The sequence below is a fragment of the Micromys minutus genome (assembly GCF_963924665.1).
Source record: "Micromys minutus genome assembly, chromosome: 10".
Taxonomy (NCBI): domain Eukaryota; kingdom Metazoa; phylum Chordata; class Mammalia; order Rodentia; family Muridae; genus Micromys; species Micromys minutus.
In genome coordinates this window covers 14,695,937-14,708,231 of record NC_137979.1, presented here as the reverse complement: position 1 = coordinate 14,708,231, position 12,295 = coordinate 14,695,937, and the positions used below count along the sequence as shown (strand labels likewise).

The 12,295-nt window shown below is 45.2% G+C and overlaps 1 protein-coding gene and 1 long non-coding RNA gene across 2 annotated transcripts; one reads left to right on the top strand and one right to left on the bottom strand.

The window, feature by feature from the left end:
• Positions 1-3,410: 3,410 nt before the first annotated feature.
• On the bottom strand, positions 3,411-5,361 carry UBB (ubiquitin B). The gene is made up of 2 exons (XM_080923603.1): positions 5,239-5,361; positions 3,411-4,706 (listed from the first exon to the last, which is right to left on the bottom strand). Exon 2 carries the CDS (start codon positions 4,698-4,700, stop codon positions 3,555-3,557), a length of 1,146 nt encoding a protein of 381 aa, XP_080779729.1. The 5' UTR covers positions 4,701-4,706; positions 5,239-5,361; the 3' UTR covers positions 3,411-3,554.
• Positions 5,362-6,470: 1,109 nt separating this feature from the next.
• LOC308426512 lies at positions 6,471-12,050 on the top strand. Its single transcript, XR_013975210.1, has 3 exons — positions 6,471-6,773; positions 11,030-11,159; positions 11,515-12,050. It is a non-coding gene; the product is annotated as an uncharacterized lncRNA (long non-coding RNA).
• The last annotated feature ends 245 nt before the right edge of the window (positions 12,051-12,295 follow it).

Here is a 12,295-nt window from a genome sequence, read left to right as displayed (position 1 = left end):
TAACATAATTCTAACATATTTCTAGGGTTCCGTCTGACCTTTCCATACAAAGGTGCTGCTCTGACCAGGGTAACTGGCAGAGCTTTCACTCTAGGCATGACCATTTTATGTTGGGAGTATTAACTATTCTACTAGCTATGTTGAAATATCTAATTATTGTCTACAACACCCACTAGTTCTCATCCTTCCTAATCCTGCAATCCTTTAATATTGTTTGTTATGGTGACCCCCAACCATAAAATTATTTTTGCTACTTGATTAACTGTAATTTTGCTAGTTATGAATTTAATGTAAATGTTTTTCAATGTCTTAGGTGACCCGTGTCATTCAATACCCTCTCACCCACAGTGGTCAAAACCTACAGGTTGGGAACCGAGAAGCACTAGTCAATCTCTACTAAAAGCACCTGCTTTTCTTTTTCTCTGCCAGACCTTGAATTTGCTAAACCTGCCTCTGCCTCTGCCTCTGCCTCTGGAGTGTTGGAAATAAAGGTATATGCTACCACATTCAGCTATGTCCTGGTTTCTCTAAGCTTCCTGGATACGTGCCTTCTCCTTTCTCAAGGTCTTGGCTACTGTGGGAATAGGAACCATACATACTATTCCAGTAAATTGTGTTGCCTGCTTCCAAGAAAAGCCCAAGAGTGAGAGGAGTCAGGCTGATCTAAAAATCAATTTAAAAAATTACTCTGTACTGAAGTGTTGGCTGTAAAAGAGCAGGCCATCTTCTGAGGGAGATATCTCAGGCTGCTGTTCTGGGAAGCTCAGGCTAGAGTGTATGTTGGTGGCTGCTGGTTTAATCACATAAGACCTGAATTTGGTCCCCAGTAGAAGTGAAAGGCCTTCCCTTCACACACTCACAGAATAATTAAAAAATTTAAAGGAGCCCAGAGTCATGTGTGGTGGAACATTCCTGTAATCCCAGCAGTTGGGAGGTGGATGCAGAATAAGGCCATCTCAAAAAAACAAAATAAAAAAAACAAAAACTATGGAGGCCTGAGCTATGGTGTGGTGTCATACTCAGCAAAACACACATTCATGAGAGGGAGGGGGGAACAACCCCTTTATTGAATTCCTTCTTAGAGGGAAAATGAGGTTATTACTGAGGGTACCAGCTTGTTCTGTGAATTTTAAGGTAAATGATGTGTCATGCAAATTGTTCTCCATATTAACCATCATGACTTAAGGGTCTATGAGGGGGACTGATGCCAGTCCACCCTTTTTTTTTTCTTAGACAAGGTCTCTATGTAGCCCTGGCTGTTCTTGTCTCACTTTGTAAGTCAGGATGGCTGCACAAAGACACCTGTCTTTCCCTCCCAAATACTGGGGTTAAAGGCATATGCTACTTACTAGGACAGTCCCATGCTTGAATTTGTTTTAGAGAAAAGGTTTCACTATGAAACTAGCCCAGAGCTTACTATTTGACTGGACTAGTCTCACTCAGCTGGAATTGAAGACATGTACCACCCAGATGAGTGCATATTCTTTAGCATCTAGTCTAAGGTTCAAACCAACATTATTTCTAGCAGCTAGAGAACCTGAAAGAGCCATGGCTCCTAGGCTTTTAGAATTGTTTATTCATACATGCATTTATGTTAGAAGACACCATGTGGATCCTACTTGCTACAAAATGGTTCAGCCTAGCCTGGAGCAGCAGTACTGCCTCAGCTTTCAGGGTACTGAGGTTACAGGTATGAACCACCGCACCCAGCTTCAAGAAATCTTACCAACTCTTCTCTTTCTACACTAATCTTATAACAAAGGTCCTAGACACCTTTCCCCATAGAGCTGTACAGGTATTTCTTCCAAAACCAAGAGAATCTGGGACCACAAAGTACACATGCACTTCAATGTGGGGGAATGGAGGCCAACAGCCTTGCTCTCACCCTGACCTTCAACCATAGGTGATCCTGTTTTTGCTTGCAATACTTTTAACAGCTGTCTCTTGTATGCGAAGTTCATCAAGACCTGCAAGGTCCTTAAAGGTTCCCTGGTCAGAGCCATGTGTGGGTAGCACAGGTCTTTATTCTCAGCACTCAGGAAGCAGATGCAGGCAAATCTGAGTTCAGACCAGTCTGGTAACTCCAAGATAGCTAAGACTACATAGAAAAACCATCTGGGGGGGGGGGGGGGATCTAGGTAAGATGACACATTTCTAATACTAACATTTGGGAAGCAGAAACAGTGGATCTCTGAGTTTTAGGCTAGCCTGCACAATGTGTACCACACCAACCAGGGATAAAAATCCATCAAACCACTTGCAGTGGCAGTTTATGCTAAGAGGCAGAGGTAGGGTTAGAAATAGCCTGGGCTTTATGTTGTGGTAAAATTAAAAAGGGATGAGCATCCAATAGAAGGCTGGTGAGATAGCTCTGATTAAGCTGTTTGCCTTAAAGCTAAAGCACTTGGTTTGATCCCCAGAATGCATGTTACACCCACCTTTAAAACTCTTAAATTGGTTTACTACTGGAATGCATATATTTCATATATAGAAAGCTGACATAGGCTAGCACTGAACGAGATTGTAATCTCATTTTATTTTACAGACTGTCTATATACAGCCTTGGAATTCAGTGTAGATTAAGGAGTTCTGCCACTGCTTGCCCAGTGTTAATACTTAGGGCTTTTTTTTTTTTAAACTGCAGCCCTGGGACTGAATGCAGGGATTTCTTCTACTCTACAAACCTTATCTCCAGCTAAAGTACCAGCTACCAAAGCATTTTAAAAATCTTAGGACGTTAACTACAATTAAGTAATTTGGCAGGTTCCAGTTCTTGGTGAACTCCCAAGATATAGCCTTATAAGTTACATTTGAAAATGTAACTATAAAACTGGGAAATCGTTGAGTCTGAGTTGTAGACTAGAGGCACAGAGACAGACCATCTCAAAAATGTTGCTAAAAATGTCTGGGATTGAGGGGATGCAAACATTTCCAATGACAGGTGTTTAAATTTTGTGTTACTTACCACTTCTCCAAGTAGGGGGTCTTCTTCCTTCCTACTCAAAATAATTACCACAGAACACACAACCAGCATTAAGAAATCCAACCTGCCCATATCTTACCCAAGCAATAGTTATGCACACTTCAGTGTAATCTAGAAACCAAACCAACTCAAAGTACTACTGAACCAAAACTTTGGTTGTTTTCCTCTTAACAGAGTCGTTGATGCAGTTCAGCCAAGTATGTTTGCTTTCTCCCAATTATACAAAGGCTGTATGACAAGCAAGCCCCACCCCTTCTGTGGCAAACTGACATTAAGGTTTGCCATTAACCTTTAAAATTTCCATTTTATCAAAGCTGTAAGCAATGTAAATTTTGGTCAATACCAATTTAAATCATGCCCAAAACCACCAATTAAGAGCCCTACTCCCCAAGCCACCAAAGAATTTCACAAGTGACACCATGTATGCTTACCATGCAACAAAACCTTTATTAACATTTTTAACAGAGGTTCAGCTATTATTGGAACTTGTAATTTCTAAACTTAAATTGGGGCAAATGGCTAAGGTGCAGAGTAATGCCATCACTGCCCACTGGGAATGCAGACTGAATAATTAATAGCCACCCCTCAGGCGGAGAACCAGGTGCAGGGTCGACTCCTTCTGGATGTTGTAATCAGAGAGGGTGCGGCCATCTTCCAGCTGCTTGCCGGCAAAGATGAGCCTCTGCTGGTCAGGGGGGATGCCTTCTTTATCCTGGATCTTGGCCTTCACGTTCTCAATGGTGTCACTGGGTTCCACCTCCAGGGTGATGGTCTTGCCGGTCAGGGTCTTCACGAAGATCTGCATGCCACCTCTCAGGCGGAGGACCAGGTGCAGGGTCGACTCCTTCTGGATGTTGTAATCAGAGAGGGTGCGGCCATCTTCCAGCTGCTTGCCGGCAAAGATGAGCCTCTGCTGGTCAGGTGGGATGCCTTCTTTATCCTGGATCTTAGCTTTCACGTTCTCGATGGTGTCACTGGGTTCCACCTCCAGGGTGATGGTCTTGCCGGTCAGGGTCTTCACGAAGATCTGCATGCCACCCCTCAGGCGGAGGACCAGGTGCAGGGTCGACTCCTTCTGGATGTTGTAATCAGAGAGGGTGCGGCCATCTTCCAGCTGCTTGCCGGCAAAGATGAGCCTCTGCTGGTCAGGGGGGATGCCTTCTTTATCCTGGATCTTGGCCTTCACGTTCTCGATGGTGTCACTGGGTTCCACCTCCAGGGTGATGGTCTTACCGGTCAAGGTCTTCACGAAGATCTGCATGCCACCTCTCAGGCGGAGGACCAGGTGCAGGGTCGACTCCTTCTGGATGTTGTAATCAGAGAGGGTGCGGCCATCTTCCAGCTGCTTGCCGGCAAAGATGAGCCTCTGCTGGTCAGGGGGGATGCCTTCTTTATCCTGGATCTTAGCTTTCACGTTTTCGATGGTGTCACTGGGTTCCACCTCCAGGGTGATGGTCTTGCCGGTCAGGGTCTTCACGAAGATCTGCATGCCACCCCTCAGGCGGAGGACCAGGTGCAGGGTCGACTCCTTCTGGATGTTGTAATCAGAGAGGGTGCGGCCATCTTCCAGCTGCTTGCCGGCAAAGATGAGCCTCTGCTGGTCAGGGGGGATGCCTTCTTTATCCTGGATCTTGGCTTTCACGTTCTCGATGGTGTCACTGGGTTCCACCTCCAGGGTGATGGTCTTGCCGGTCAGGGTCTTCACGAAGATCTGCATTTTGACCTTGAATTTTAAAAGGTAAAAATTTAAAGGCCTATAAAAAATTTCGACTCCCTACAAAAATACCTCTCCTGAAAACTCCCGTTTTCGTCACAACACAAAATGCGAAAGCATTTCAAAACCCTAAACAGGCACTCGGAGCATTCATCAACTGCGGGATATAACCCAAGTCGGCTAACAATAGACCTGATACGTTGAAAACAAAACAAAACAAAAAAGAATCCAAACCAGAAACCTCTAATAAAAATTCGCGCAGAAACCTTGCCCAAGTCAGAGGTACCTCTTTCCTGCCTTCCCCCACTGAAATAACCCCGATGGACTCTCCATCGGTTAAGCGTCCGTTAAGCTCCCTGGCGCGCGCGCCAGGGCCGCCCCCGCTCCGCGCACGCGACCAAGGCCCACTCTTCCCGGAAGGCCTGTTGCCGCGTCACGTCACCTCGCTCTCCCCTCCCCCACCCCAAGAAAATAAACCCGCTTAGCCTCACGCAAGCCCCCTCTCTGGCCTGTCCATGATTCAAACGCCGCAGACGGGTACCTGTTAACGAATGTGATGAAAGCACAAACCGCCCAGCGCGTCGAACCACCTCCACGGAAGAGCCGCCGAACCGGACAAAGCCTCTCTTCACTGAGCCGCGGGGCCGCGCGAGCCGCTTTTTATGCAGCGTCTGTGGCGTGACTGCTCACGTCTACGTAGCTGTGGTCTTCCTGCGCCAGGGAAAGTAGTTCCGCGGTCCTCGCCTCCTGCCGACAAATTAGGCTCTCCAGCTGAGCTCCCGAGTCCTCAGAACCGAAGCAAAGAACACTACCAAACGAGAGCCCTTGTATTCCGACGATCCGTCTCCTCTCATACCAAAATAATGATAAAACCGTCACGCGGATGAATCCAAGGTAAAGGGTCCTCCCTCGAAAGCTCTGGAAACTTCCTTGCGGCGCCAGCGCTGATTGGTGAGGAGACAAAGATGAGGCCTGCGCTGATTGGTGGCGGTCGCGGGCCGCTCGATTGTTGCTGGGCTTGGCTCTCGGGCAGTTTAACGTCGACGTTGCTAAGTAACCGAGCGCGCATGCGCGGCCGCTGGGCTTGGAGAAATACCGACGTGTCCTGCTTGGGGTGGGGGAAGGGCGCCCTCTCTTCCCGCGCCCCGAACCCGGGGTCTCGACTTCCCCGTGGTCCTTTCGCACCCCTCGCTGGGCGGGTTTACCCCACCAGCAGAACTGCGACCCCACGCTGCTCGCCCTGGCTAGACTCTAGCTTTGTCCAGGTCCCTCCAGTGTGGACACTGATGCTCCTGTTTTTAGTTGCTTTGTCTTGTTGCTGGCCGCTTACAGGCCCAGGTGTGGGTGGGAGTGGGGTGGCTGCGGGGCTGGAAGCTGAGGACGTAGCTAGAGACCCAGCCCAGAGCCCCGCCGGCCCTGCGAATTCTCTACCTCTTCGGCAATCTACGAACAAAGGAAGGAAAAGGGAGAACTGCCTATTAGACTCAGTACCCGGGTTCACTCCCCTCTCCTCTTGAGGTGCCTATTGTGCAAAGGACGGGAAGGGACCAGTTAATCCTAGAACCTCAGGACTAGGTTCCGAGGTCTTGGGTGTGGTTGCTTTTCCTTCATCGAAATAAACACGGAAGGAGCCGAGCTGCTGGGATTGCGTTGTCATGCGGAGTCACGAGGGGTGGCCATGTAAATAACCTTGAAAACAGCTTTGTTTGCACAGGCTACCGACTTCCGTACTGTGAGACGTCTAGAATTGTTCACAAATTAGATAACCTTCACTCTGGAAAGGTGTACAGCTGCTGAAGGGAACGTTGGGAACATACCTGGTTTTCCTAGCACGAACCAAAAGCCCCGGTGTGATTCCGCAGCCCAAAGTCTGCTTTCTAGAATAAAGAGCTGGTAGAATTTTATTTGAAGTGAATTGAAATTTAGAAAATGTGTACTTCGCATAGTATTTTATTTTTGTTAGGCTGTCTGAATTGGACCTTGTTCCAACAGAGCATGTCCCTGAGTCAGACATTTTGAGACACAGATTGAACTAGAACGTAGATCTTATGACTGATGTGATGACTTCACTGTGGGGTAAGTTCCAGCAAGTGCCAGAGCTGGTTACTGCTTCCTAGTTTCTCGTTTGTTTGTTTGTTTTTTTTTTTTTAAGTAGATCATTGGTGACGTCAACAGTAATGTTTCAAAAGAATGGCTTCTGGACTCCCGCAGTGGATGAGAAAGATTTTTTTCTTTGTTGTTTGTGCTGTGCTGTCCTGCAGGGACGCGGATAGCAGAATAAACTCCATTTTGTTCTTAAGACGCCATTCTTACTTAACTTGACCTTAGAGAGGCATGGCCCCGTCCCTTGAGGTCAGAGAAAAATCACGAATTGTCCCTGGCAGCTGCAAACTAGACACAGCAGCTGCAGCTGACTGATAACGACAGAGTGGACTAAGAAAACATGTCTTTCCCAGGTCAAGGTGCTCCTTTTTGATGTATATACTTTCTCCTTGTGGTTAAACCACATGCTGTAACCAAACAGCTTAAAGACCAACATTTTGTTACCCTTCATGTAATGCCAAGGCTTGAAAACCCCTGCTTGTGTTTTTTTCCTTTATAAAGCCCCTTCACTTAGACCTGGGGGCTCACTCTCTGTTTTATCAGGAAGGTTGGTGGCTCAAACTTGAATAAAAACCCTCCATGTGCTTACATTGGAATTGTGGGTCCTAGTGGTCTCTTAGGGGTTTTTACAATCTGAGCACCACAATCCCCCAGCCCCACCTCATCGAAACTGGGCGCCTGTAACTACTATGTAAGCCATGAGCTCACAGAGATCCTCTTGGTTGTGTCTTCTGAGTGCTGGAATTAAAGACATGGACTATCATGCCCAGAATGATGTAAACAGATTTTTAAAAAGTATTTTATGTCTATGAGTGTTCCTTGTATGTATGTCTATATACTTCCTGTGCACCTAGTACCTGAAGAGCTCAGAGGAGGGTATCACATACCCTAGATCTATATAGACCGTGTGAGGATTCATGTGGGTGCTTGAGAATTGAACAGCTAATGCTCATAACTGCTGAGCAGTCTCTCCAGCCCTCTATACACAGATTAAAAAGAAAAACAAAACAGGACAGTAGAAATTTTGTGATTAGAAATTTAGTGACTTAACATTGTGCTCAACAATGTTTCTTCAATGAAAAAAGAACTGTTTTCCATTTTTGTTCATCTAAAAAAAAAGTTGTGTCATCTTTAGGTACTAAAGACCATCGTGTGTGTGTGTGTGTGTGTGTGTGTGTGTGTGTGTGTGTGTGTGTCACTCTGGCCTCCCATCTCAGAGATCCCCTTGCCTCTGCCTCTGGAGTGCTGAAACTAAATGCATGTGGAAAATATTTATTGGCCAAGCAGTAGTGACACATGTCTTTAATCCAGAAGTAGGGAAGCGGAGGCAGGTGTATCTCTGAGTTTAAGATAGGAAGCTTGAGGATAGCCAGGAATGCACAAAGAATACATTCTGCTTCAATAACAAAAGGAAGAAAGGAAGGAAAAGATTTATTTATTGAAACAGGGTCTTATGTAGTTCAGGCTGGCCTTGAACTCACTATGTAGCCCAGGTTCATGATCCTCCTACCTCTACCTAAGTGCTGGGACCCCAGGCATGTACCACCATAACTGGACTGGCAGGAAGAAGGTATGCTCAGATACCGGTTCTTGCCTCATCGAAATGTCTCTCTTAGGAAGAGATTTCACCTACCTTGAAGGAGAAACTGGAGTCCAGACAGTGTTGACTGTGGAGACCACACTTGGATCATAGCTGTTTAGTTATGCATATAACTGCCTCATACTTAAAAGTTTTTCTCACTTTTAATTATGTGTATATGTGTGGGTACATCCCTGTATGCATGTAAGTACAGGTAGGTGTCGGCAGAGGGCACAAGAGGGTGTTGGATACCTCTGAAGCTGTAGTTACCCCTGAAGCTGTAGTTACCCCTTGAGTTGTAGTTACCCCCTTGAGTTGTAGTTACCCCTGGAACTATAGTTACAGGTGGTTATGAGGCGCCTGATGTGGGTGCTGGGAACTAAATTCAGGTTCAGTGCAAGAGCATCAACTGTCCTTAACCGCATAGCCATCTCTTCAGCCCCTTTATTTAAATCTAAACCTCATGTTGGCTCTTTGAAGATATACTTGAGGGAAGGCACTGTATGCCTTTATATGTTACTCTCCAGTGGCACCACATTGAGTAAATTTCCCTTTTCTGTTTTTCATTATTACTTGTCTGATTGGCCTGTTGAAGACAGGTGGCCGAGCCTAACTTATTAGGACTGTCAGGGCCCAGGCTTTGACTATAACTTTTCAGGTCTGTGATAATATTTAAAATGTAATATTAAGAGGCAGGAGAGATAGCTCAGGAATTGAGCCCTTACTACTCTTGCAGAGGACTTCAGTTTGGTTCCCAGCACCTATATCAGGTGGTACTCTCTCTGTGTGTGGGCACCTGTGTGCACAGGTCTATGTAGCTATTTGTTTAACATAGTTAGGTGACTTACTACAAGTCAGAAATTTTAAAGTAGGTGTAGTCACTCATGCCTGTGAATCCCAATATGTGCAGAGCTGGGACAAAAGGATTGTTAAGAGTTTGATTCTTGCCTAGTAGTACAGTGCTTCCTTAGTAGGCCCAAAAGAATCCTCAGCATATAAACTGTGTTGAGGTCATCCTCTGCTACATAGGATGGAGGACCAGAAACTGAAGGTCATTCTGGCTACTTAGTGAGCCTAAGGGAAGAGTGGGATACATTAGATTGTCTCAAAAACTTAAAAAGGCAGACATTTTTATAACAAGTACCCAAATGAACAAAATTCTATAATGAATCTCTCTCTCTCTTTGAGGTCTCACTACATAGCCCTGGCTAGCCTGGAACTCAATCTGTAGACCAGCCTGGCCTTGAAACTCATAGAAATCCACTTTCCTCTACCTTCCAAGTCCTTAAAGGCTGTGCACCATCATTGCCCAAGAATGTTAGGAAGTCTTGCTTTTCTCACAGAGAGCTAGAATTCAATTCAGTTCCTAACACTTACATGGGATGACTTATACTCTCCAGCTCTAGGGGATCTGTCGCCCTCTTCTAGCTTCTGCAAGCACCTGCACATTTGTATAGACAAATATTTATTTACTTTATATATGAGCACACTGTAGCTGCCTTCAGACACACCAGAAGAGGGCATTAAATCTCATTACAAATGGTTGTGAGCCACCATGTAGTTGCTGGGATTTGAACTCAGGATCTCTGGGAGAGCAGTCAGCGCTCTTAACCACTGAGCCATCTCTCCAGCCCAAACACATGCATTTTTAAGATAAACATTTTTCCTTTCAGTTGTGGTAAGATACAGTATACATAAAAATTACAGTTTTAAACATTGTTTTCAGGAAGTAGTTTCACTATGTTGTCCAGATGGGCTCACAGTCCTGAACTCTCCTGCTTCAGCCTCCTCTTGCTGGGATTATAGGAATTCAATTTCATACCTCCCTTTTTTCCCTCTTTATTTTTTTGAAAAAGTTTTTTAATGTTTTTTTTAAAGATTTTTTTGCTTATTATAGACACTGTAGCTGTCTTCAGACACATCAGAAGAGGACATCAGATCTCATTACAGATGGTTGATTTTTTTTTTGTTGTTTGTTTGTTTGTTTTTTGGAAAATTTAAAAATTACATTGATTTGTGTGTATGTGAAGTGGAAACTTAAGGGTTCTTTGGGAAGTCAGTTGGATGGTGGTTTTGCTGGGACAAACAACACATGAAGGAGTGTTTTCTTAAAGTAGGCACAGGTGAAAGACTAAGGTAGACCTTTGAAGTCACGTTTAAATGAAGAAAACACAGGAGAGAGGATGTTCTGCTAAAGCATGTGATCAAGGATTCTTTGCTAACAACACAAATGTGTTGGTCTGCCATACACTGTGTAGTCGAGCTGCATTTGTCAGGACTAGACAGAAAGAAATGCACCAAAAAACTTGTGGTGTGATGCAGCTTCTCGGACTCAGGCTGATTGGCCGAGTGACGTCAGCTGAGACAGGTACACACACTAAGCCAAGACACATGCAGAGGAAAGACCCACAGAGGACATGCAGTATTTGGAGAATATAAGTAAGACTCCGCAGACAGTGACGGAGGCCGAGCTTGGCTTGATTAAGAAGCTAGCTGTGTAACACTTGTGGGTCTCTCCTCATCCACTGATCCTTGCTTCCCTGAGAGAGACACAGCTGAGAACCCCTGGTTTCTCCTACTGACCAAGGCTGGGGCCTGACTCTACTAGGTAGTACCCCCTGTTGATTTGTGTTTACTATCCTGACTTTAGTGAACTGGACTGGTGGTGTATCCTTGAAGTGTTTTCGAGTGGATCGAGCTGCCGCTGCTGACCTGTGACCTGAACTGCCGATTTTCAGACAACACAGACAGGAGTTGCTCCAAAGAACCTTTCTAAACAGGTCCATTTCCCTGCCCCAAACCTATCTTTTCCACTACCTCTGGTGGGTGGTGGGCTACAAGAGAGGTTAACATCTTTAAGAACCATCATTTAAAAATAGGTTTAAAAAAGTTAAAGTTACATGTATGTGCCACAGTGGATGAAGGTCAGGGAGCAGCCTGAGGGAATTGGTGTTTTTTCCTTCTACTATGTGGACTCCTGAAATCACACTGAGATCATCAAGCTTGGAGTCAAGCACTTTACCCATGGAGCCATCTGGCTGGCTTCATTTTTTCTTTTAGACATTTGAGATGTAGATCTATTTTATTAAATATGTTCATATCATTGTATAATTATCCCTGCTCTCTGGCTTCCAGACTTTTCATCTTGAACGCTGAAACTGACTTCGGAACAAGCAACTACCTCTTCCCATGTCCATAGACCTCATACAGCCCTCATAAAACCATAAAACAACCCTTATACAAGCCCCACACAACCCTCACACAACACCCACACAATCCTCACACAGCCCTTACACAACACCCATACAACCCCCACATAACACCCATATAACCTTCACACAACACCCATACAACCTTCACACAACACCCACACAGTCCTCACACAGTCCTCACACAACACCCACACAGTTTTTACACAACCGCCACACAGCTCTTACCTAACACCCACACAGCCCTAACAAAGCTCTCACACAACACCCTGAGTACTACTCTAGTTTGATCTCTATGAAATTAACTATTTTAAGACAAAAATGACACTTTGTGTCTTCTTTTTTTAAAGTACATTTTTTAATGTGTGTATGCTTGCTTGTTTGTTTTGTATTTTGAGGCAGGATTTCTCTGTGTACCTCTGAATGTCCTGAAACTTACTCTGAAGACTAGGCTAGCTGTGAACTCATAGATCTGCCTGCTTCTGTCTCCAAAATTCTGGGATTAAAGAAGTGTGCCACAGTGTCCTGCTGTTATTTATATTTTATGGGTGTGGCTGATTTGCTTGTATGTATGTCTGTGCACTATATAGTGTAGTACCAAAGGACAGAAGAGGGTGTTGGACCCCCTGGGACTGGAGTTACAGACAGTTTTGAGTAACTGTGCAGGAATTGAACCTGGGACCCTCTGGACCAGCAGCACTGAGCCA